A 21,356-nucleotide genomic window follows, 5' to 3' on the forward strand; every position below is an offset into this window, starting at 1 on the left:
TTCAAAGTGCCAGAATGGTGACTTATCGGCACCGGGGACTGTGAAATGTAAATTACGCTGGGCTCCGTGAAACCGTGTAAAGACGCCGTAAGAGGAGGGCTCAAAAGAACGCCGCCTTGTCTGGCGACTGTAATGGCGCAGAGGGAAGGGTTATCGGGAAGAGGGATAACTCTGCAATTCCATTGCGGGTGGGAGAATCTGTCTTAAAGAAATCATCTTATTTAAAATGTGGAATTACCATTGAAAATACAACTCGATAGCATCTAAATCTACAAGACGCCTGTATAACGGCTATCCGGGCTAAACACACCCACAACAAAAGCCAAATATAATAACGTAGATGTTGAGTCATTCAGTGTAGAATATAAAAAGGGGAAATTTAAAAGTGTAAAGAAATGTTTTGAGTCTCTTAAAAACTTGCACCTAAGCCTTAAAAAAAATAATAATAATAAAAAAAATTAAAAAATCACAAAATAATAATAAAAAAAATCTATATAGTTGTCATTTAAAAAAAATAAAAAAAAAATCTATATAGTATGACGCCCCATAAAGACAGGGCTGGTGGCACAAAGTACTCATACTGCAGAGAGTCAGTGACAAAACCCCCGGGTGTAATCCGACATGCACTAAAAATAGAGAGACATCTGGATATTTTTCACAACTAAAACGGCACGTGTATTCCAGATGGTCCACGGAGGAATAGGTGCCACGAACCCACACTTCTACTCTCCCCGAACCTCTTATGGCCTTGATATGTACTAAGAAATATACTATATTCTGATCCATTTCTGCTGGAAGGGAGAAGCTGCACGCAGCACTATCTACTGCAGGACACCGGCTTCCTGAGAGGAAACTCTGCCGCTGACACAATTATAGTAACAAAAACACTCAATAAACAACAATGCAAAGACCACTGGAAGCCGACCGAAGAATTCAATGGGCTCGTTACCAGGGGAGACGACAGAAAGAAGGATAAAAAAAAACAAACAAGAAAAGTGGAACAAAAAGCAGCAGACTAAGGCGAATGCAGTGGATGAAATACCTTTGGCGGCGCCTCGTCTGAGCCTCCGGAGTCCCAGGACACCGTCACCTGCCTCCTGGACTCCATCCTCATTCGTTCCTCCTGCTGTAGCTTTTCTTCTTCTAGTATTGTACTGAAAGAGAGAGAGGACAGCGGTGCTGAGAGAGCGACACACGCGGAGGACTATCTGCTGTACGGGGACTGCAGCTGTCAGACTGCTTCCATCAGACATTAACCCTTCAGTATACAGCGGATTCTACAAGGTCACAGCAGTGACCTCCTACGTCCATTGGCAGCAATGCATATTACTACACAGATACATATATATGAAGCAGCTGCATAAAATAAAAAAACAAAAAAATGACAAATAAAATTAAGATGTGAATTAAGTCACACAAAATAAAAAATGGATGCTAAAGCGGTCCTGGGGTCTCGGGAATGGCGCAATGACAGCACTGAAGAACGGAGGGCGCTGGAGACGGCAGAAATGCCTCCGCAAGCTTACCCGAGCTGTGCACAGAGCTAACGTGACAATCTGCAAGAGATCTGCAGTCTCCCAGCTGCCGCCTCCCCGCTCTGCTATGCGGATTGTTAATGTTGGAAGCGTGCCATCCTTTCAGGCACTCAGCAAAAAAAAAAAAACCTGGGAATCTCTGGTGACTTCAGCTCTCTCATCTATCACTCCGGGTACTGGGATGGAGGCGCAGAGCGGCTCTGTGCCATGGCTAGCGTACAGCTCTGCTTCCCCCCCCACCTCTGCATGATCTGTGGCCACTCTATTCCTCCAGAAATGAATCATTCTTCCCATATTACTCTCACTCTCACACACACACACACACACACACACACACACACACACGAAGAGGACGGAGCACTCGGAATACTTTCACACACAGCCACTTGCAGGGTGAGCTTGCACAGGAACGGGTGTTCCGTACGGTTAGTGTCACAGCTAGCCAAGTGTGAGATTACACCGCTTCGCTGCCAGGGTTGGACTGGCCCACAGGGGTATAGGGGAATTCCCCGGTGGACCCCAGTGTCTGGGGGCCCCACCCCCTCCACTAGGTGTCAGGTTCAAGACTGTGCACTCAAATTAAACATTGTTACTCTATTAGAGGGTCAGTTACCTGGTGGAGAAGGACCATGGATAAACATGGGTGCTTGATGCACTTCTAAAGAAACTACACCAAGATTTGCCTAATGGTTAGCTAAGCAGATGTAGTGGCCCCTCTGGTGGCTGACCACACCCCTTAAGCACGGGCCCCTAGCACTGCATACCCCGGTGGGCCCTTTATGCCCCAGTCTGACACTGCTCGCTGCCGAAATAACACTGGACGCTTTAGATGCCTTCTAAACCAGGGACACAGACATGGGAGTGCTGGAGAGAGAGCGCTAAGCATGGAGGAATGATTATATACAGATGCCATACTATCATGCTAGGATACAACAAAAAACACGCCAAGCTTCGGTAATCCATAGCTCTTCCGGTGTTGAACTACACGTCCCAGCATGCCATGTCAGCTAGAGTACTTCAGAGAATCCCCAACTGCTCTGTGGGGGGGGAACGGGCAGGGTGTGAGCGGGGGGCTGTGCGTCCGCACGACATATAAATAGCTGGTGTTTGCGGGACGGGACAGACCAGGCCGTAGATGGGAGGGCCGAGCCATGGGAGACCGCTGTCATTTCCTCTCCAGCTGCTGGCAGCCTCACAGCAGTCACAGAACCGTGGGATCACTCCAGGCCAAGGGAGTCACATTGCGACATATTTTCCCAAACCCAATATTTTTAGAAACAATAATAAAATAAATAAATGAAAACGCCACCGGCGAGACGAAGCCCGATAAACTGCTTGAGGCAGGGCAGGTTTTTTTTTTTTTTTTTTTACATTATTTAGCAAAATATCGAACACAAAAATGTTCATCGCAGTAAGTAAATAACCAACTTTGCCAGTAGTAGGACGTGACCCTCAACAGACGACGAACACATGGATGAGAGTCTCTAATCTATACCTTTTGCCATGTATGCATGAATACACACACATACATACATATACACATACATACATATATTATACTAATGTTCATTCTAGCACCCTGCATCTGTCACAGTTCCTCTTTCCTGCCTGGGGTGTCGCTCTCTGCTCTGGTGATTCTAGCACACTCTGGTCTGTATCTCAGCAGTTTGTTGCATCAGCTGGGTGTGCTAGAAGCACCAGAGCAGGGAGCGACTGCTGAGGAAACAGGATCTGCATGGGCTGTGACAATTACAAGTGGAGAAATTGCCCATGGCAACGAATCATCGCTTACATCCTTCTGAGCTGTCTGTGCATCATATCACATATACATATATATATATATATATCTCAAAATGTAATATTTTATCTATTTCAAGAAATTCAAATACTTTAAATTTATCAATTAAAATTAAACACATTTAAGTACAATTATAAGCACAGCCATGAATCAGGGGCTAGATATCATTCATTAAGTACATTCTATAAAATGATAGCCAGACGGACATCTCCTCTATAATTTCCATTTGCCAGTCGGCATCAAACTACAATGGAACTGCGCCCCTAGTGGGCACAACAGAATATTGACGGATGTTTAGATCACTTTCTCCTGTAAAAAGCTTTATTAAAACAAGCAGACGTTCCCTTTAAAAAGGGGTTTGAGAAGGAGTTTTGTGGAAAATCAAGGAAGCCCGTCTGCTTCTAATGACCAGGACGTGGAAAGTCTTAGAATGGTTTATACATGAGCTGAGACAAATGCTCTAATTGATAGATAAATCTGGACAAGTGGATGCTCAGAGAGGACGTCTCCCCCCCAAGGCCTGTTGTCCGCTGGAGCTGAGAGAAATAATGGCTCATTCACAGTGCGCTTATATAAGAGTGGACAGCGGTCACCATGAGAGCGTAGCCGGGACACAGGGCACGCCATTGATCATAGAAAGAGGACAGTTTTACAGATGAACATGTGAAACAGCAACACGGGTTCTGCTTCTATTTCATTACATGAGGAGCCTTAGTGTGGCCAATTTGTGTTTAATGTAATATAGTTCATGAAAATAAAATGACACAAATGGTGAGCATTAGATGTGCTGCGTTTACGGACGCGCCTCCCGTCACGTGTACAACTGTGATGGACCCTTATGTGCAGTAATAAGACCCTCAGGCGCGCAGCAGATACCTCAGTAAATAGAGCAGGGTATAAACATTCTTCATTGTTCCATTGCAGCCAGACTGTGTTTACTCAATATACAGGCCCCACCCCCCAGGGACTGGCCCCACCCCCCGAGGGACTGGCCCAACCCCCCCAGGGACTGGCACAGTGAGATTAGAAGCAGCCTGTGTAATTGTGTCACTATATGGGGGTTACACTTCTGGTACACAATCCAGTCCATATTTCTATATAATGCAGACAATGCACAAATACAGCTAGGAAAGCATTTCCCCCCACACTGTACAGGACACAGGAGAATAGAGGAACCAAAAAGATTGTTAATAAAACTTTAAACAAAATGCAGTAACAGTTGTGTTTGCGCCTCAGGATGTGTGAACAATTAAGTATGTATGACCGCCGGCCGCATGGGGTCAAATCCCGACACCGGAAGACCGGGACCAGTGAGGATCCAGACAGGTGATTTAGGTAAGTAAAACTAACCCTGCCCCCCCCCCCAACCCTCCCTTAGAGGTGCCTAACCCCAACCTCCCCCCCCTACTGCCTAACCCCCCCCCAAAGTGCCTAAACCTAACCCCCCCGTCAGCCTAAACCCAAGTCTCCCAGGGGGGGGTGTTTAACCCTAACCCCCTCTTCCCCTGGCCTAACCCTAACGGGAGGTGCCTAACCCTAAGTCCCCCCCGGGAGCCCCTTACCTAACCCGTCCCGCGGCTGTCCACGCCCGTCACCCGGCTTACCTTTTTACGGTATGCCAGGCGTCGGGCTCCCGGCGTAGGGATAATGATAGGCGTCGGGAAATCCCGACGCCTATCATTAACCCCTGCCGGGATTAGACAGTTGGGAAACCGGCGGTTAGCATTTCAACCGTCGGCTTCCTGACTGCATCCCGTGTGAACGTGTCTGGGGTCAGCTCCATAGAAGCGACGCGTTTTGCTGAATGATGCAGGTCATGGTACAGGACATCAGGGTCAGGTGTATGGAAAGAAGCTACGAGTGAACAGGTCATTGGGGGGGGGAGGAACCCGTCTGCTTGAGACGTTACCTACAGAGATACACTCAGGAAATCCCCCGGTCACCTCTTCCTAGTGTTCATTCTAGCACCCTGCACCTGTCATAACCTTGTGCAGTTCCTCTTTCCTGCCTGTGGTGTCGCTCTCTCAGCACACTCAGCTGCTGAGATACAGACCAGCGTGTGCTAGAAGCACCAGAGCTGAGAGAGACACCACAGGAAGAAAAGAGGAACTGTGACAGGTGCAGGGTGCTAGAATGAACACTACCTCTTCCCTGTATGTTATCATGTTGTATGAGCAATATAAGTAGTCGTGTGGGTAAAGGCTGTATACTGGACAATTAAACATTGTTATTTTTTATAAAAAGGGACCTGCCCCTCTTCATTTGGTGCGCTACCGAAACTGCGGATGAAATGAAGACTTGAAGAGGGAGGCCTGTACAGTAAGCCGCAGCCGGCCAGCCTCCTATTCTCCACCCCTACTGCCGCATGCGTGTGTAAGCCTGACATGCTCTGGGTCTCTGGAAGATCCCAGCCTACCTATGGCAGCGCAGAGACAGGCAGCCCCACTGGAAGGACCCCCCGACATCCAAGAGGGGCACAGACATTTTATTAAAATGTGCGGGATTACGGGTAACAAATTTAGAGAAACTCCTGAAAAAAAATAAAAATAAAATAAAATCAATTTATTCACATTGCATGAACCAGGGTTCCATGGGGGGATCCCCCTAGTTTAGGGCATCCCGTTATAGGTCTGTGTGCCAACTCACAGGCTGACAGCCAGGAAAACCAGGGGAAAACCTGCAGGCACAGAGGCTTTAGTAGGAGGCAGCTGCAGCGATACGCCAACCAACTAAGCTGACAAACGGCTTGACGGCTACAATTTACTTCCATAAGGGAGAACAAATCAAATAAAAAAAACAGACATTTACATGGAGAACCCCTTACAGCAGACCCTGCAATGAGCGCACTCACAGCGGTCTGCACTCACCTGAGTTGTGCTTTGAGTTCAGTAAATCGCGGCCGCCGGCTGGGGTCATACGCCCAGCACTTTGTCATAAGGCTATAGAGGGTGGGGGGGCAATTCGCCGGCATGGGCAGGCGCTCGCCGTTCTCTATCCGACCAATCACGTCATTGTTCTTCACGCCCTGGAAAGGCTTCACTCCATACATTAAGATTTCCCACATGCATACACCTGCAATATACAGGATAGAAAGGATTCAGACAGTAACAAACTCCCTAACAGTGGTGTCTATTTCTGTATAATAAGGCAGAGACTGAAGTGTATATAGGAAGCAGCAATCACACAGTTGTACAGTAGGGGGCAGCGTCTCCCCTGCAGAGAGGATTAAAGCCCAATGACAGCAAGAACATCCAGTCTCTTCTGCAGAACTTCATTAGGAAGCACCAGACTTGTTTCCCTAAAATAATCGGCTGATCTTAGATTTCTTAGTTACTTTCTCTCATCTGCGGCGGCCGGCTCGCGTGACCCCATGGGTCACTTGGCCGTACGATGTTCCCACAGATTATCCGATGCTGCGTTGTACAACGCAGCTCGGATAAGTTTTGCATGAAGGAGGTGTGATGTCTCCTGCTACATTACCATAAATTGCAAGGAGGGAATGCAAAGCTGCTTGCGTGCATACATCACATCTATAGCCTGCGTGCATACATCACATCTATAGCCTGCGTGCATACATCACATCTATAGCCTGCGTGCATACATCACATCTATAGCCTGCGTGCATACATCACATCTATAGCCTGCGTGCATACATCACATCTATAGCCTGCGTGCATACATCACATCTATAGCTTGCGTGCATACATCACATCTATAGCCTGCGTGCATACATCACATCTCTAGCCTGCGTGCATACATCACATCTCTAGCCTGCGTGCATACATCACATCTCTAGCCTGCGTGCATACATCACATCTCTAGCCTGCGTGCATACATCACATCTCTAGCCTGCGTGCATACATCACATCTCTAGCCTGCGTGCATACATCACATCTCTAGCCTGCGTGCATACATCACATCTCTAGCCTGCGTGCATACATCACATCTATAGCTTGCGTGCATACATCACATCTATAGCTTGCGTGCAGCTTTGCAATTCCGTCCTAAGCTGAATCAGGCCCTAAGATCGCATAGTCCCTTACTAAATAGCGAAATGCACGGTTACAGTCAGTATGCACTCTGGAAGGTTACAGACAGGAGAGGTAGCGTCTAAATGGATGAGGGGAGAAAAAGTTAATTATACAAGTATAATATACCGAGAATGTGAATAACCTCTTGCAAATAGTGTCCGACTAAACCACGGAGCCAGATATCACTTCAGGAAAGTTAAGGGGCCTATCCATTACGCGACCTGAAAAACCGAACGACTAGCGTTCAGTCCTTCAGGTCGCCGGGTGCAGAGCCCGCACTGAACGGCGTTCAGTGCAGAATTCCGACCTCCTATCTAGGAACATGTGGAACCTGACGATCGCCGCCAGGTTGACCAGCATGTTCCGTAGATAGTCGGGGTCGGCAAGGATCCAGCGTGCACGCGCATCGCTGGTCCTTGCCAGCCATCCATTACCCGACTTTCTGAACAATGAGACCAAAACCTCCTGGTTTGTCGTGTAATGGATAAGGCCCCTTAGGCAGATGGAATAAGAGAGACACAGGCCTCTGTGATCACAGGGAAACTGAACAAGCAGATCTGAGTATTCTCATCTCTCCATAAAAGGCCTCTGCTGAGGATATCATGTAAACAAGCGACTGGATCACTTCTGGCACTGAGAGTTTATGTGACGGGAGTTTATATAATCTGAAAAGGGCTATTCCCAAGATATAACGCATCACCCACCTGAGTGTATCTTGTCGGAATGGGCATGATATACCGTCAGCCGCATGGCCGGCAGTTCGATTCCCGTCAGCGGCAGCCCGACAGGAGCAGAGTGCGACGCAGCGGAAGCCCGACAGCGCTGGAAATCCCGATCGTGGATAGGTAAGTATCCACTAACCTAACCTAACCCCCCTAACCCTAACCCTCCTTAGGGCTGCCTAACCCTAACTTCCCCCCCAAGTGCCTAACCCTAACCACCCTCTTCCCCGCTGTCTAAACCTGTCCCCCCCGGGGGTGCCTAACCCTAGCCCTCCCGGGAGCCCTAAACCTAACCCTCCACACCCTGCGGATGTCCGCTCGCAGCGCCCGGCATCACTACGATCATGATGCCGGGTGCCGGTCTCCCGGCGTCGGGGAAATGCGGGCGTCTACATCCAGACGCCCGGCATTTCACCCTTGCCGGGATAAGACAGTCGGGAAGCCGGCTGCCGGTATATAGGCAGTCGGCTTCCCGATTGCTTCCCATCTTGTCACATTACTCCCAGGTGTGTGTGGGTTAGTGACACGAATGCGGAGACTAAGACTTGCATTTCCGGACCAACAACCAGAAAGGTATAGAAGAACCTCACAGCCATAGTCACTGGGCTCCGTAAGGGCGGGGAGCAGCGACTGGAGCACAGGGCTCCGTAAGGGCGGGGAGCAGCGACTGGAGCACAGGGCTCCGTAAGGGCGGGGAGCAGCGACTGGAGCACAGGGCTCCGTAAGGGCGGGGAGCAGCGACTGGAGCACAGGGCTCCGTAAGGGCGGGGAGCAGCGACTGGAGCACAGGGCTCCGTAAGGGCGGGGAGCACCGACTGGAGCACAGGGCTCCGTAAGGGCGGGGAGCACCGACTGGAGCACAAGGCCCCGTAAGGGCGGGGAGCAGCGACTGGAGCACAGGGCTCCGTAAGAGCGGGGAGCAGCGACTGGAGCACAGGGGGCCGGGAGCAGGGACTGAAGCACAGAGCTATGTAGGGCTGAGAGCAGCGACTGAAGCACAGCGCTCCGTAGGGACCGGGAGCAGCGACCGAGAGACAAACTTCCATAAGGGCCGGGAGCAGTGTCAGGAGCACAGAGCTCCATAGGGGCCGGGAGCAGCGTCTGGAGCACAGAGCTCCGTAGGGGCCGGGAGCAGCGTCTGGAGCACAGGGCTCCGTAAGGACCGGTAGCAGCGACTGGAGCACAGAGCTCTGTAGGGGCCCAGGGACCAAAGGACAGAGCTCCATAGGGGCCCGGGAGCAGCGACTGGGGAAGACACCTCCGTAGGGGCTGGGAGCAGCGACTGGGTAGCGAGCAGCAACTGGATTACAGAGCAGCTCCGTAGGGCCTGAAGCAGCGGCTGGGGCACAGAGCTCCGTAAGGGCGGGGAGCAGTGACTGGGGCACAGAGCTCCGTAGGGGATGGAAGCAGCGGCTGGGGCACAGAGCTCCATAGGGGACGGAAGCAGCGGCTGGGGCACAGAGCTCCATAGGGGACGGAAGCAGCGGCTGGGGCACAGAGCTCCATAGGGGACGGAAGCAGCGGCTGGGGCACAGAGCTCCATAGGGGACGGAAGCAGGGGCTGGGGAACAGAGCTCCGTAGGGGACGGAAGCACAGAGCTCCATAGGGGACGGAAGCAGTGGCTGGGGCACAGAGCTCCGTAGGGGACGTAAGCAGGGGCTGGGGCACAGAGCTCCGAAGGGGAAGGAAGCACAGAGCTCCGTAGGGGACAGAAGCAGGGGCTGGGGCACAGAGCTCCGAAGGGGAAGGAAGCACAGAGCTCCGTAGGGGACAGAAGCAGGGGCTGGGGCACAGAGCTCCATAGGGGACGGAAGCAGGGGCTGGGGAACAGAGCTCCGAAGGGGAAGGAAGCACAGAGCTCCGTAGGGGACGTAAGCAGGGGCTGGGGCACAGAGCTCCGAAGGGGAAGGAAGCACAGAGCTCCGTAGGGGACAGAAGCAGGGGCTGGGGCACAGAGCTCCGAAGGGGAAGGAAGCACAGAGCTCCGTAGGGGACAGAAGCAGGGGCTGGGGCACAGAGCTCCGAAGGGGAAGGAAGCAAAGAGCTCCGTAGGGGACAGAAGCAGGGGCTGGGGCACAGAGCTCCGTAGGGGACGGAAACAGCGGCTGGGGCACAGAGCTCCGTAGGGGACGGAAGCAGTGGCGGGGGCACAGAGCTCCGTAGGGGACGGAAACAGCGGCTGGGGCACAGAGCTCCGTAGGGAATGGAAGCAGTGGCTGGGGCACAGAGCTCCGTAGGTTACGTAAAGAGTAAATACATAGTGACTCAGGTGAAATGGTTTTTATCTCCTCGTCCATTTTGCGCTACTTGCATTAGAATCCCGATCTTAAATGCAGAGTTCTAACGCCAAAGTGCATGTAGCCTAACGCAGATGTTACACTAGAGGAAATCCTCACAAATAAAACTATAGACACAATACAACATCTTTACAAGAGAACATAAAAATGCTTCACTCACCGAACATCCAAACATCACTCGCAGAGGTAAAACGCCGGAAGTTGATGGACTCCGGGGCCATCCATTTAATGGGCAGTTTACCTTTAGAAGCTGCACAAATGAAAATAAGGGGAAAACAGATGAGTGTCAGTATGAGAAATACCAGTCAGTGACAATGATAAACTTACATAACTATGTGACATGAGACCCTCTATATACCGTACGCCTCTATATACCGTACGCCACATTATTCACTCAGCGCATGCAGAGACGCAGCTTAAGACCTTACACAGTTACACAGACATTTTCTGGTCACCAATCGTATCTCTCTCTCTCTCTCTCTCTCTCTCTCTATAAGCGTGTCCTCGCACATCTTTGCTGCAGTCATTACAAACGGAATCAGTATGACCAGCGGTTCTAATCCCAGCAGCGGCAGCCCGACAAAGGAGGAAATCTTGATTGTCTCTAAAGTAAGTACAACTAACCTAATTCTACCCCCTAACCCTCCCTTAGGGGTGCCTAACCCTAACCTCCCCCCCAAGTGCCTAACCCTAACCCCCCCCTCCCCGCCGCCTAACCCCAAGTCTCCCGGGGGGGGGGGGGGGGGGGGGGTGCCTAACCCTAACCTCCCCCTGGTGGTGCCTAACCCTAACCCACCCTTCCCCTAGCCCTCCCGGGGGAGTGCCTAACCCTAAGGTACCGCCGGGAGCCCCGGGGAATAGACAATCGGGAAGCCGGCGGTCGGCACTGCGTCCGCAGTCTTCCCGACTGCTTCCCCTACAAACAGCCCTTCCTGGTGCGACAGGTCCCGCAAGATTCTGCTAGTGGCGGGCATCTTATCTTTTTTGCCGATAATGCGTCTAAGTCTCTATGTGTTGCGACTAGGACGCAGCAAGAGGCTGTGCTGATTAATTTGATATGTGGCTCTTGTATATCTGTGTGTATGAGTCTCATCTATGAATCAGCATGCGAAGTGCTACATCTTTATTCCACACCAAGTTCCCCTTACAGACAGCGGTTCTAATCCCAGCAGGTGCACACATATAGTAGCAAATGAGTCAGCAGAGTCTCCTGCCGCATCTTACTCGCATCACATTGCCACTAAGACACATTATCGCCTGACACTAGCAGAGTTACCAGGGACCTGGCGGCTCACTCACGCCAGGCATGTCGCGCTGCATAACGTAGTAAGGACAGGTGTAGGAGGACACATCTGTATAAATGTAGCACAGTTGGTAGAAACTTGTTGCTATGCACAAAGCGATAATGACGGCACTTAGTTGTTTTTCTGGGAATCCTCTTGCTCTAAAATTTTGTAACATTTTGTCCATTTGTAACACAAAGGGCCTGATTCAGACCCGGTCGCAAGCGCTGAGCGCTCGCAACCGGGTCGATGGTGGCCCACAGCGGATGCGCACGACGGAGCCGGCTCCTTCGCGCGCATGTGCGAGTACCGGCTAGCGACGGACACTGCGTCACTCCGGGTCTCGCAACAAAGGGGCTGAGCTGTTGATGTTGAGTGACAGCTCGCCCCCTTTGGTGGGCGGGCCGGGGGGGTAGTTGCCCAAACGGAGGCGTTCCCATGAGAACGCCTGTCGTTTGGGGGCGGCCCCACTGACAACACAAGTGATGTCAGTGGAGAGATTCCGGCTCTGTTAGAGCCGAAATCTCTCTGGGGCTTGCGGCCACGAGACCCTACCACAAGGGTCTCGTCGCAAGCTCGATGGTCACGATGGTCTTGACAATCGCGATCATCATCATGGCCGCTCGCTGTAGCTGTGGGTGGTCACCCACAGCTATGCGAGCGGGCAGGAGGCCATTCTAAAAAAAAAAAAAAAAAAAAAAAAAACCGGCCCCGATTCAGAGCGAGCGCTCTGTCAGAGCAACCGGGTCTGAATCAGGCCCAAAGTCCCTTTCCATGGTACAATTTCGTCTTAAATGCAGCATCTGGATCTTGGGCACTGGGTGTTAATAAACACCAATAATGAAGGTAGCTGTCTGTCCCTACTGATTTTTGATAATCTGATGAAAGTACAGTGTGGTCCTGGATGGAGAAAGCTATATCAAGGAAATTAAGAGTGTCATGATTAATGGTGTGCAGGATGGTTAAATTAAAATCATTAGTGATTAATAAACTCAAATTCCAAATGATATTTCCCTTCCCAAATAGAAAATAGGTCATCTATGAAACAGCCATAGAGGGCCAGGTATCCTCCATATGGGCCCGATAAACTTGTCTTCAAAGCGGCCAATATAGAGATCAGTGAAACTAATCGCAAACCTGGTTCCCATGGCCATACCCAGTGCTTGTAAATAAAAAAGGATTGTGAAAATAAACATAAATCGCATTGAGGCACTCATTCAGACCCGCTTGCTAGATGCGTTCGCTCGGAGCCTGCATATGCAAATCCAGCGCACGCCCAGCAAGGCAGGCAATCGCAAGGCAAGGCATCAGCGTTCCCACTATGTCTTGGCATGCGATCACTTTGTGTATGTAGACGCCCATCAGCCATTCATAAGATGCACACCTGCGCACGTCATCTCCTGGAAGTGCATGAAATCATTGGTACATCGAGCACCATCGAATGCGATCGCAGCGCTTGCAGTTGACTATACCCTGCCGCAAGCACTGCGATCACTTCAGTGTAAAATCTCACCAAGTGACGTGTACTGTGACGCTGCCTGTTAATTATGCACGCCTCTGAAACGGCGTTGCAACACTCAGGCACGCCTGCGTTCGTACCTCCACTTCCGTTTCTAGTGGTCTGCCCCAGTCACCACCCACAAACGGCCGCTCCTGTCACTCGCTCTGCTGGGCTGTCTATGCACAACGAGCGATCGCATTCTGATCTTTCGCAGTGAACTATCGGTCAGCTACGAGCGTTTGCATCCTAGCAAGCGGGTCTGAATCAGCTCCTGAGTACAGAGCAACGTCACCACTCAAAGATCTGATGAGAGAGAATGTTTGTGGCCACAGACCTGGTCCACATGGCTAAGATGGCGGCCGCGGCACTGAACCCACCCTCGTGCCACTGCGCCATTTTCAAACAGACCAATCTGTGCCAGACGCCATTTTCAAACAGATTACGGGCACCATGCATTTTAAAAATGTTTTCAACTGTTCTACATGAGCACGGCAGCTCTTACTGAAGCACGGCGGCTGCTGTGCACAGCAAGGAGGGGGGAAAAGGTCCTGGCACAATGACTGGTGTTGTAGGGACCGGGTGCGCCATAGCCTGGACCAAGTCCAGAGGCTGCATGCAGTTGACCCCCGATGCACTCTGTGGGCTGCAAGTTCCTTCAGACCCACTCGCAGGGAACCGGAACGTTCTCCCTTGCAGCCTCCTGCATGCAAGTGGTATCATGAGGTGCAGGGAGAGATGACCTGCTCAGCAAGATAATGGTTTTCTTAGAGCTTCAAAAAGCTCCCCATCGCTGGCCAGGTGACTGCTGCCTGAGGATCTGGTCTCCCCGTCTCTGGGCAACAAAAGTTGGCCAGAGAAGGTGCTAATGTCCCCCCAGCAGAACCCTGGGAGTAGAGTCTTGGAGAGAACAACCCAACGCCCCAGGCTTGCCGGCACCTGTCCTGGTAGTTTCAGGCACAGAGAAGTAATAATTACACGCTGTCTAGTAGAGACAATGTTAAATATGTGCATGAACAGCGCATGCACTTGGCTCGATTGGTTAAGGGCTCTAGGGCGAGCTAACCTAGTGTTCCCACTAGGCTGTTATAGCGGGGCACCGCATTTTGCCAGATTTTAAGGCACTAAAATGTGCCCTGCCCCATTGAAACACCCATCCCAACCAGAGTGCCACAGTGGGGGGGCCAGGGGGGGTAGAGTTCCTGTGAAACAATCACCAGTGAGTGAATAGGTGTTGTGCGGCATTGCATCCTGGAGGAGATCCACTTGATGCTAAAATCGCCTACATTGGAGGCCATACTCTGACGGAGATTCGCACCAAGCGGGATTATGGCATCTGGGAGAACCACAACCTGGGTGTCTCAGTCCTTGCGCAGCCAGACGCATGGCTGTACATCAGGGTAAGGGCTGACACTAATAGACTGTGGCAGAAGACGCTCACATAGACCGATGCGTCCTACTCAGAATCAGACCCATATTGTGCTCTTCTAGTTTATACCAAGCGCAGCGATCATCTTTACTAGTTCTGGTTTGTCCTTTACTTTTGCGGTAATGGCAATAACTAGCATTCCCACTAGGCTGTTCCAGCGTGGGCTCAGCGCCCTGCCAGATTTATAACTGAAAAAATATGCCCTGCCCATATGAGACACCACGGTCCCTCAGCGCCCCGCCTCCTGGTGAACTTGCCCTCTCCCCGATACGTCACCTCTTTCTGGCAGCTGCGCTTCCTCTCCGTCCGCGGTTGGATGCAGCAGTACCTGGTGACAGACAGGAGGACTGGGTTTGCCCTGACTGTCTGTCCCCAGATAGCATCTCCCTGGGGACTGAAAAGGACTTCAGTAGCGGAATCATCTAAATTCCAGCGATCTCTGCCATCTGGAATGATCGGACTCTATGGATGACTACAGCAGACAGATGGAGAGCAGGCTCCCCCGTCTGTCTCCAAATAGCAGGAGACGTCCGTGAGGTGTGGCCACTATACAGACCAGCTCTGCGCCCCAGCTCATCTTCATGGGGACAGACTGATCAGAAATCACTCCTCCTGCAGGCATCTAACTCACTGATGTGGCATGTGGGGTGGTCTGAGGGGGACTGATGTGGCATGAGGGGGGGACTGAGGGGGTGATGGGGCATGTGGGGTGGTGTGAGGGGGACTGATGGGGAAGGTGGGGTGGTCTGAGGGGCTGGGTACGGGATCCCGGCGGTCAGGAATCCCAACGCCTTCAGGTAACTACCCTAACTCTCCCCCAACCCACCTTTCCCACAGCCAACCTTAACCCTCCAGCCTAACCCTAACCCCAAGCCTTATACTTACCATCGCCGTCGGGATGTCAGCATACCAGCGGTCGGGATACCGGCGACGGGATTCTGACTGCTGGCATGCAGAGTACATCTTGTCTAAGGAGAACTGATGGGACTTGTGAGGTGGTCACCCTGATGGGGCATGTGGGGTGGTCACCCTGATGGGGCATGTGGGATGGTCACCCTGATGGGGCATGTGGGATGGTCACCCTGATGGGGCATGTGGGATGGTCACACTGATGGGGCATGTGGGATGGTCACACTGATGGGGCATGTGGGATGGTCACACTGATGGGGCATGTGGGATGGTCACACTGATGGGGCATGTGGGATGGTCACACTGATGGGGCATGTGGGATGGTCACACTGATGGGGTATGTGGGATGGTCACACTGATGGGGTAAGGGGTATGTGGGATGGTCTCAAGGAGCATTGATGGGGCAATGGGGTGGTCTGGGGAGCACTGATGGGGCATGTGGGATGGTCGGAGATTCATTGATGGGGCATGTGGGAAGTTCAAATGGCAGAGTTTAAATATTACATTTAATATGATGATACACTTTAGTGCCCCTTATAATATGCCACACTGATATAGCTTTACATCAAAAATGTGCTCTTCAAAATGAAATTGATCAGCACCCTGACCTAAAAACCCTCCAATGACCCCACTATCACTTGCAGGATGTACAAAACTCTATATGGATTTGAATTTAGTGCTAGGAGTATTTGTGGGGTTGTATTTGTACTTGCACGATTAAAACCCACCTGATCTTGGTCCTCACCGCTATAATAACTGCGCAATCAAAGCCTGAAAACAGCCAACGGTCCCAGGGCATAAACAGCTGACAGACTTCTAATCTAAGCCTTGCCGCAGAACCATCATTAAACATTTGTCGAATATCTTCTTTAAAAAATAAAATAAAAATAAAATAAAATATGGGGGCAGCGAGTGCATGAAATGGTTATAATATATAGTTATATCAATTTAAAACTTATATTCTATCTACATCCATCTTGTATTCACCCATAAAATCAAATACACGCCTGCACGTAACATGCACAAACAGCCAGCTGTAACGTCTTCCCGTCAGTGCTCATTAAATAAACTTTGTATTCAGAATATGTTGGTACTATACAAATGATTATTATTATGAGGATTGATGCAGAACCTACGGTAACTCATTACAAACGTCAGAACACACCTCGGATACCTGTGACATGTATAAGACCTCTCTGACTATCTCTGTATGAATCCGCTCTACATATATTTAATTAGTTATTTCATTTCTTACAAGCTCTGAGTTTAGTGTCAGAACCACAGAGGGAATGTGGAATTGTTTATCACACAACATGAAGTGTACGCATAGGAGAAAGCATTAAGGGACACCGAGACCATATAGAACGTTACGTTACGAGGGCACAGTAATCAGAGGTGACGTTTATAGCACAGATAGCCCTACATAGCGACCGTGGAAGAGAGATCAGCAGTCAGACACTTACAGTGATCACCGTGACACGTGGTCTCCTTACCTTTATAGTAAGTACTGTCTTCCATATACCGTGAGAGCCCAAAGTCTCCCAACTTCACGCAGTCCGAAGAGGAGACCAGCACGTTCCTAGCAGCAATATCCCTGACAAACAAAGGATTATTCTGGTATGAATATGATTTACTTCACTTTCGCAGCAGAGAGATACAGAATTCAAGGGTATATAGTAAAAACATGACAACTACCGCAGGCGAAGATAATTTGTGACCTAACCCAATATTAAAGGCAATGCAGCCAATCGATGCACTGCAAAGTAATGACATCACAGTAGCCCCCTCCAATTAACAACCAACATTTTATTATAAGGACATTGAGCACAATATCTGCTTGACAATATGCAAATCCATTGCAGTGTTCTACCCAGAAATTTTTGTCTAGCCGGGTGGCATCCAAAAGTAGCCGGGTGGGGGCCTTCGCAATTATGCACGCGCCGGGAAAGGGGGTATCTCCTAGACCGACATGTCTCAGGCTGCTCCCCCACTGGCTCTCAGTCAAAAGTGCCCATTATGCAGTGCCGCCTGTATTTGTGCCCTTTATACAGTGCCCCCTGTAGTTTAGCTTTGCCCTTATGCAGTGCCCTCAGGCTGGCCCCTTTACGCAGTGCCCCCAGGCTGGCCCCTTTACGCAGTGCCCCAGGCTGGCCCCTTTACGCAGTGCCCCCAGGCTGGTCCTGGCCCCGGCACTTACCTTTACTTGCTGGCCGCTCGCCGCTGCCTTGCGCTGACTGGATCTAACTAGATCCAGCAGGCATGCGGGGCAGGCTCTTCACGTCGCGGGTGACGCCATGACGTTACCCGCGCAGTGCATCACTGGGAACGCTGGCCTCTGAAGTGATCGGAGGCTTCTTTAGCCTCCGGTCACTTCAGAGGCCAGCATTCCACAGCGTGGGACAGCGGGGAAAAGTGCCGGGTGGTAGGCTGTTTCTGCCAGGCGATGCGCCCGCAGAAAACAGCCTGGGGAGAACACTGCATTGGGTGCACCAAACCACCAAGAAAACACTATACTGGTGCCTCATTATACAATATAAATAACCACATTTAAAAGACACTATGGGGCGTTTTTAACTCCCAGTGAGGAGCGGTTCAATTGCGCTGATCCCCAAAAATGACAGCATAGAGAACCAACATGTAGATGTTCTTGCACAATTCTATCTGCGATTTAGGTGGCCGCAAGGAATCGAAAAATATATTAGGAACGCCAGCACCTCGCGACCAAGGCCGCCGATTGCACTGCCCCATGCAATGGGCACTAAACTGCCAAAATATGTCACTATTTCAGTAATGGTAAAATGTACTACTCAACTAATACATGTGTAGTACAAAAAAATACCCAGCAGAGGGCGATATACATAGGGAAGGATATTATTAATGTGGAAGCAGAACATCTGAGTCTTTTATGCACATTGGAAAGTAACAGCAAAAACAATATATAGGTTTAATAATTTATAATTCTACAGACTTATCCCTCATACCTATGTACAAATCGTTTACTCTCCAGGTAGGCGAGGGCTGTGCTGAGCTGGTAGGCGTAGAGGATCAGTGACGCCAGATCCAGGTTGTACTTTCTGACTTGCAAAAACGATCGCAACTGTCGGAAGAAAAGGAGATAGGAAAAGTCAGCACACAACAGAGAGGACTTTAGTGCACTGTGCAGTGACCCCAGAGAGGACCCTAGTGCACTGTGCAGTGACCCCAGAGAGGACCCTAGTGCACTGTGCAGTGACCCCAGAGAGGACCCTAGTGCACTGTGCAGTGACCCCAGAGAGGACCCTAGTGCACTGTGCAGTGACCCCAGAGAGGACCCTAGTGCACTGTGCAGTGACCCCAGAGAGGACCCTAGTGCACTGTGCAGTGACCCCAGAGAGGACCCTAGTGCACTGTGCAGTGACCCCAGAGAGGACCCTAGTGCACTGTGCAGTGACCCCAGAGAGGACCCTAGTGCACTGTGCAGTGACCCCAGAGAGGACCCTAGTGCACTGTGCAGTGACCCCAGAGAGGACCCTAGTGCACTGTGCAGTGACCCCAGAGAGGACCCTAGTGCACTGTGCAGTGACCCCAGAGAGGACCCTAGTGCACTGTGCAGTGACCCCAGAGAGGACCCTAGTGCACTGTGCAGTGACCCCAGAGAGGACCCTAGTGCACTGTGCAGTGACCCCAGAGAGGACCCTAGTGCACTGTGCAGTGACCCCAGAGAGGACCCTAGTGCACTGTGCAGTGACCCCAGAGAGGACCCTAGTGCACTGTGCAGTGACCCCAGAGAGGACCCTAGTGCACTGTGCAGTGACCCCAGAGAGGACCCTAGTGCACTGTGCAGTGACCCCAGAGAGGACCCTAGTGCACTGTGCAGTGACCCCAGAGAGGACCCTAGTGCACTGTGCAGTGACCCCAGAGAGGACCCTAGTGCACTGTGCAGTGACCCCAGAGAGGACCCTAGTGCACTGTGCAGTGACCCCAGAGAGGACCCTAGTGCACTGTGCAGTGACCCCAGAGAGGACCCTAGTGCACTGTGCAGTGACCCCAGAGAGGACCCTAGTGCACTGTGCAGTGACCCCAGAGAGGACCCTAGTGCACTGTGCAGTGACCCCAGAGAGGACCCTAGTGCACTGTGCAGTGACCCCAGAGAGGACCCTAGTGCACTGTGCAGTGACCCCAGAGAGGACCCTAGTGCACTGTGCAGTGACCCCAGAGAGGACCCTAGTGCACTGTGCAGTGACCCCAGAGAGGACCCTAGTGCACTGTGCAGTGACCCCAGAGAGGACCCTAGTGCACTGTGCAGTGACACCAGAGAGGACCCTAGTGCACTGTGCAGTGACACCAGAGAGGACCCTAGTGCACTGTGCAGTGACACCAGAGAGGACCCTAGTGCACTGTGCAGTGACACCAGAGAGGACCCTAGTGCACTGTGCAGTGACACCAGAGAGGACCCTAGTGCACTGTGCAGTGACACCAGAGAGGACCCTAGTGCACTGTGCAGTGACACCAGAGAGGACCCTAGTGCACTGTGCAGTGACACCAGAGAGGACCCTAGTGCACTGTGCAGTGACACCAGAGAGGACCCTAGTGCACTGTGCAGTGACACCAGAGAGGACCCTAGTGCACTGTGCAGTGACACCAGAGAGGACCCTAGTGCACTGTGCAGTGACACCAGAGAGGACCCTAGTGCACTGTGCAGTGACACCAGAGAGGACCCTAGTGCACTGTGCAGTGACACCAGAGAGGACCCTAGTGCACTGTGCAGTGACACCAGAGAGGACCCTAGTGCACTGTGCAGTGACACCAGAGAGGACCTCAGTGCACTGTGCAGTGACACCAGAGAGGACCCTAGTGCACTGTGCAGTGACACCAGAGAGGACCCTAGTGCACTGTGCAGTGACACCAGAGAGGACCCTAGTGCACTGTGCAGTGACATCAGAGAGGACCCTAGTGCACTGTGCAGTGGCATCAGATTGTTTTACCAATGTTTACCCTATGCTGTGGTATTTTAGAATTGTTAACCGTTCACCTGTCAGCAATATAGATGGGTGGTTTAGTCGCAGCCACAAAATAGATACAAAAGGTATACAAAAGCAAAAAGGTATCATCAGTAAGTAGTGTTCACTCTAGGACTCTGCATCTGTCACAACCCTGTGCAGTTCCTCTTTCCTGCCTGGGGTGCCGCTCTCTGCTCTGGTGCTTCTAGCACACTCATCTGGTGCAAAAAACTGCCAAGATACAGACTAGAGTGTGCTAGAAGCACCAGAGCAGAGAGCGACACCCCAGGCAGGAAAGAGGAACTGCACGGGTTGTGACAGATGCAGCGTCCTAGAATGAACTCTAAGTATTCGGTGTATACATTAAAGGTCTCTATATTGTACCAGCCCTACATACAGCTAGATCCTGCTAGTATTTCATCTGCGCCTAAGGCTGACCAACACACTCATAACTACATACCAAGGGGTAACATCACTTACCTCGCCCAGGGTGCACAGCTCCATGATAATCCAGACTGGGTTTTCTGTGATCACCCCGATTAATTTCACTATATGCGGGTGGTCAAACTGGCGCATCGTTACTACAGAGAGAGGAAAACGGAGCTTTCATTAATAATGTATCACTACTGGGTGAGCGTGAGCCGCAGCACTAGATGTAGCTAGTATACTATAAATGTATCACTACTGGGTGAGCGTGAGCCGCAGCACTAGATGTAGCTAGTATACTATAAATGTATCACTACTGGGTGAGCGTGAGCCGCAGCACTAGATGTAGCTAGTATACTATAAATGTATCACTACTGGGTGAGCGTGAGCCGCAGCACTAGATGTAGCTAGTATACTATAAATGTATCACTACTGAGTGAGCGTGAGC

The 21,356-nt window shown here is 51.1% G+C and overlaps 1 protein-coding gene across 12 annotated transcripts in view; it reads right to left on the minus strand.

The window, feature by feature from the left end:
- PTK2 (protein tyrosine kinase 2) overlaps positions 1–21,356 on the minus strand; it is a 263,844-nt gene that overhangs the window by 42,878 nt on the left and 199,610 nt on the right. For all 12 annotated transcript variants that reach the window (XM_088448066.1, XM_088448067.1, XM_088448059.1 and 9 more), the window contains 6 exons: positions 20,963–21,063; positions 18,485–18,600; positions 16,997–17,097; positions 10,545–10,634; positions 6,201–6,405; positions 1,043–1,154 (listed from right to left, as the gene is read on the minus strand). In XM_088448066.1, the coding sequence (XP_088304192.1) occupies positions 1,043–1,154; positions 6,201–6,405; positions 10,545–10,634; positions 16,997–17,097; positions 18,485–18,600; positions 20,963–21,063 (725 nt within the window). The remainder of the gene's footprint in view (positions 1–1,042; positions 1,155–6,200; positions 6,406–10,544; positions 10,635–16,996; positions 17,098–18,484; positions 18,601–20,962; positions 21,064–21,356) is intronic.

The sequence above is a fragment of the Taudactylus pleione genome, unplaced genomic scaffold (assembly GCF_031769625.1).
Source record: "Taudactylus pleione unplaced genomic scaffold, aTauple2 ptg000450l, whole genome shotgun sequence".
NCBI lineage: Eukaryota > Metazoa > Chordata > Amphibia > Anura > Myobatrachidae > Taudactylus > Taudactylus pleione.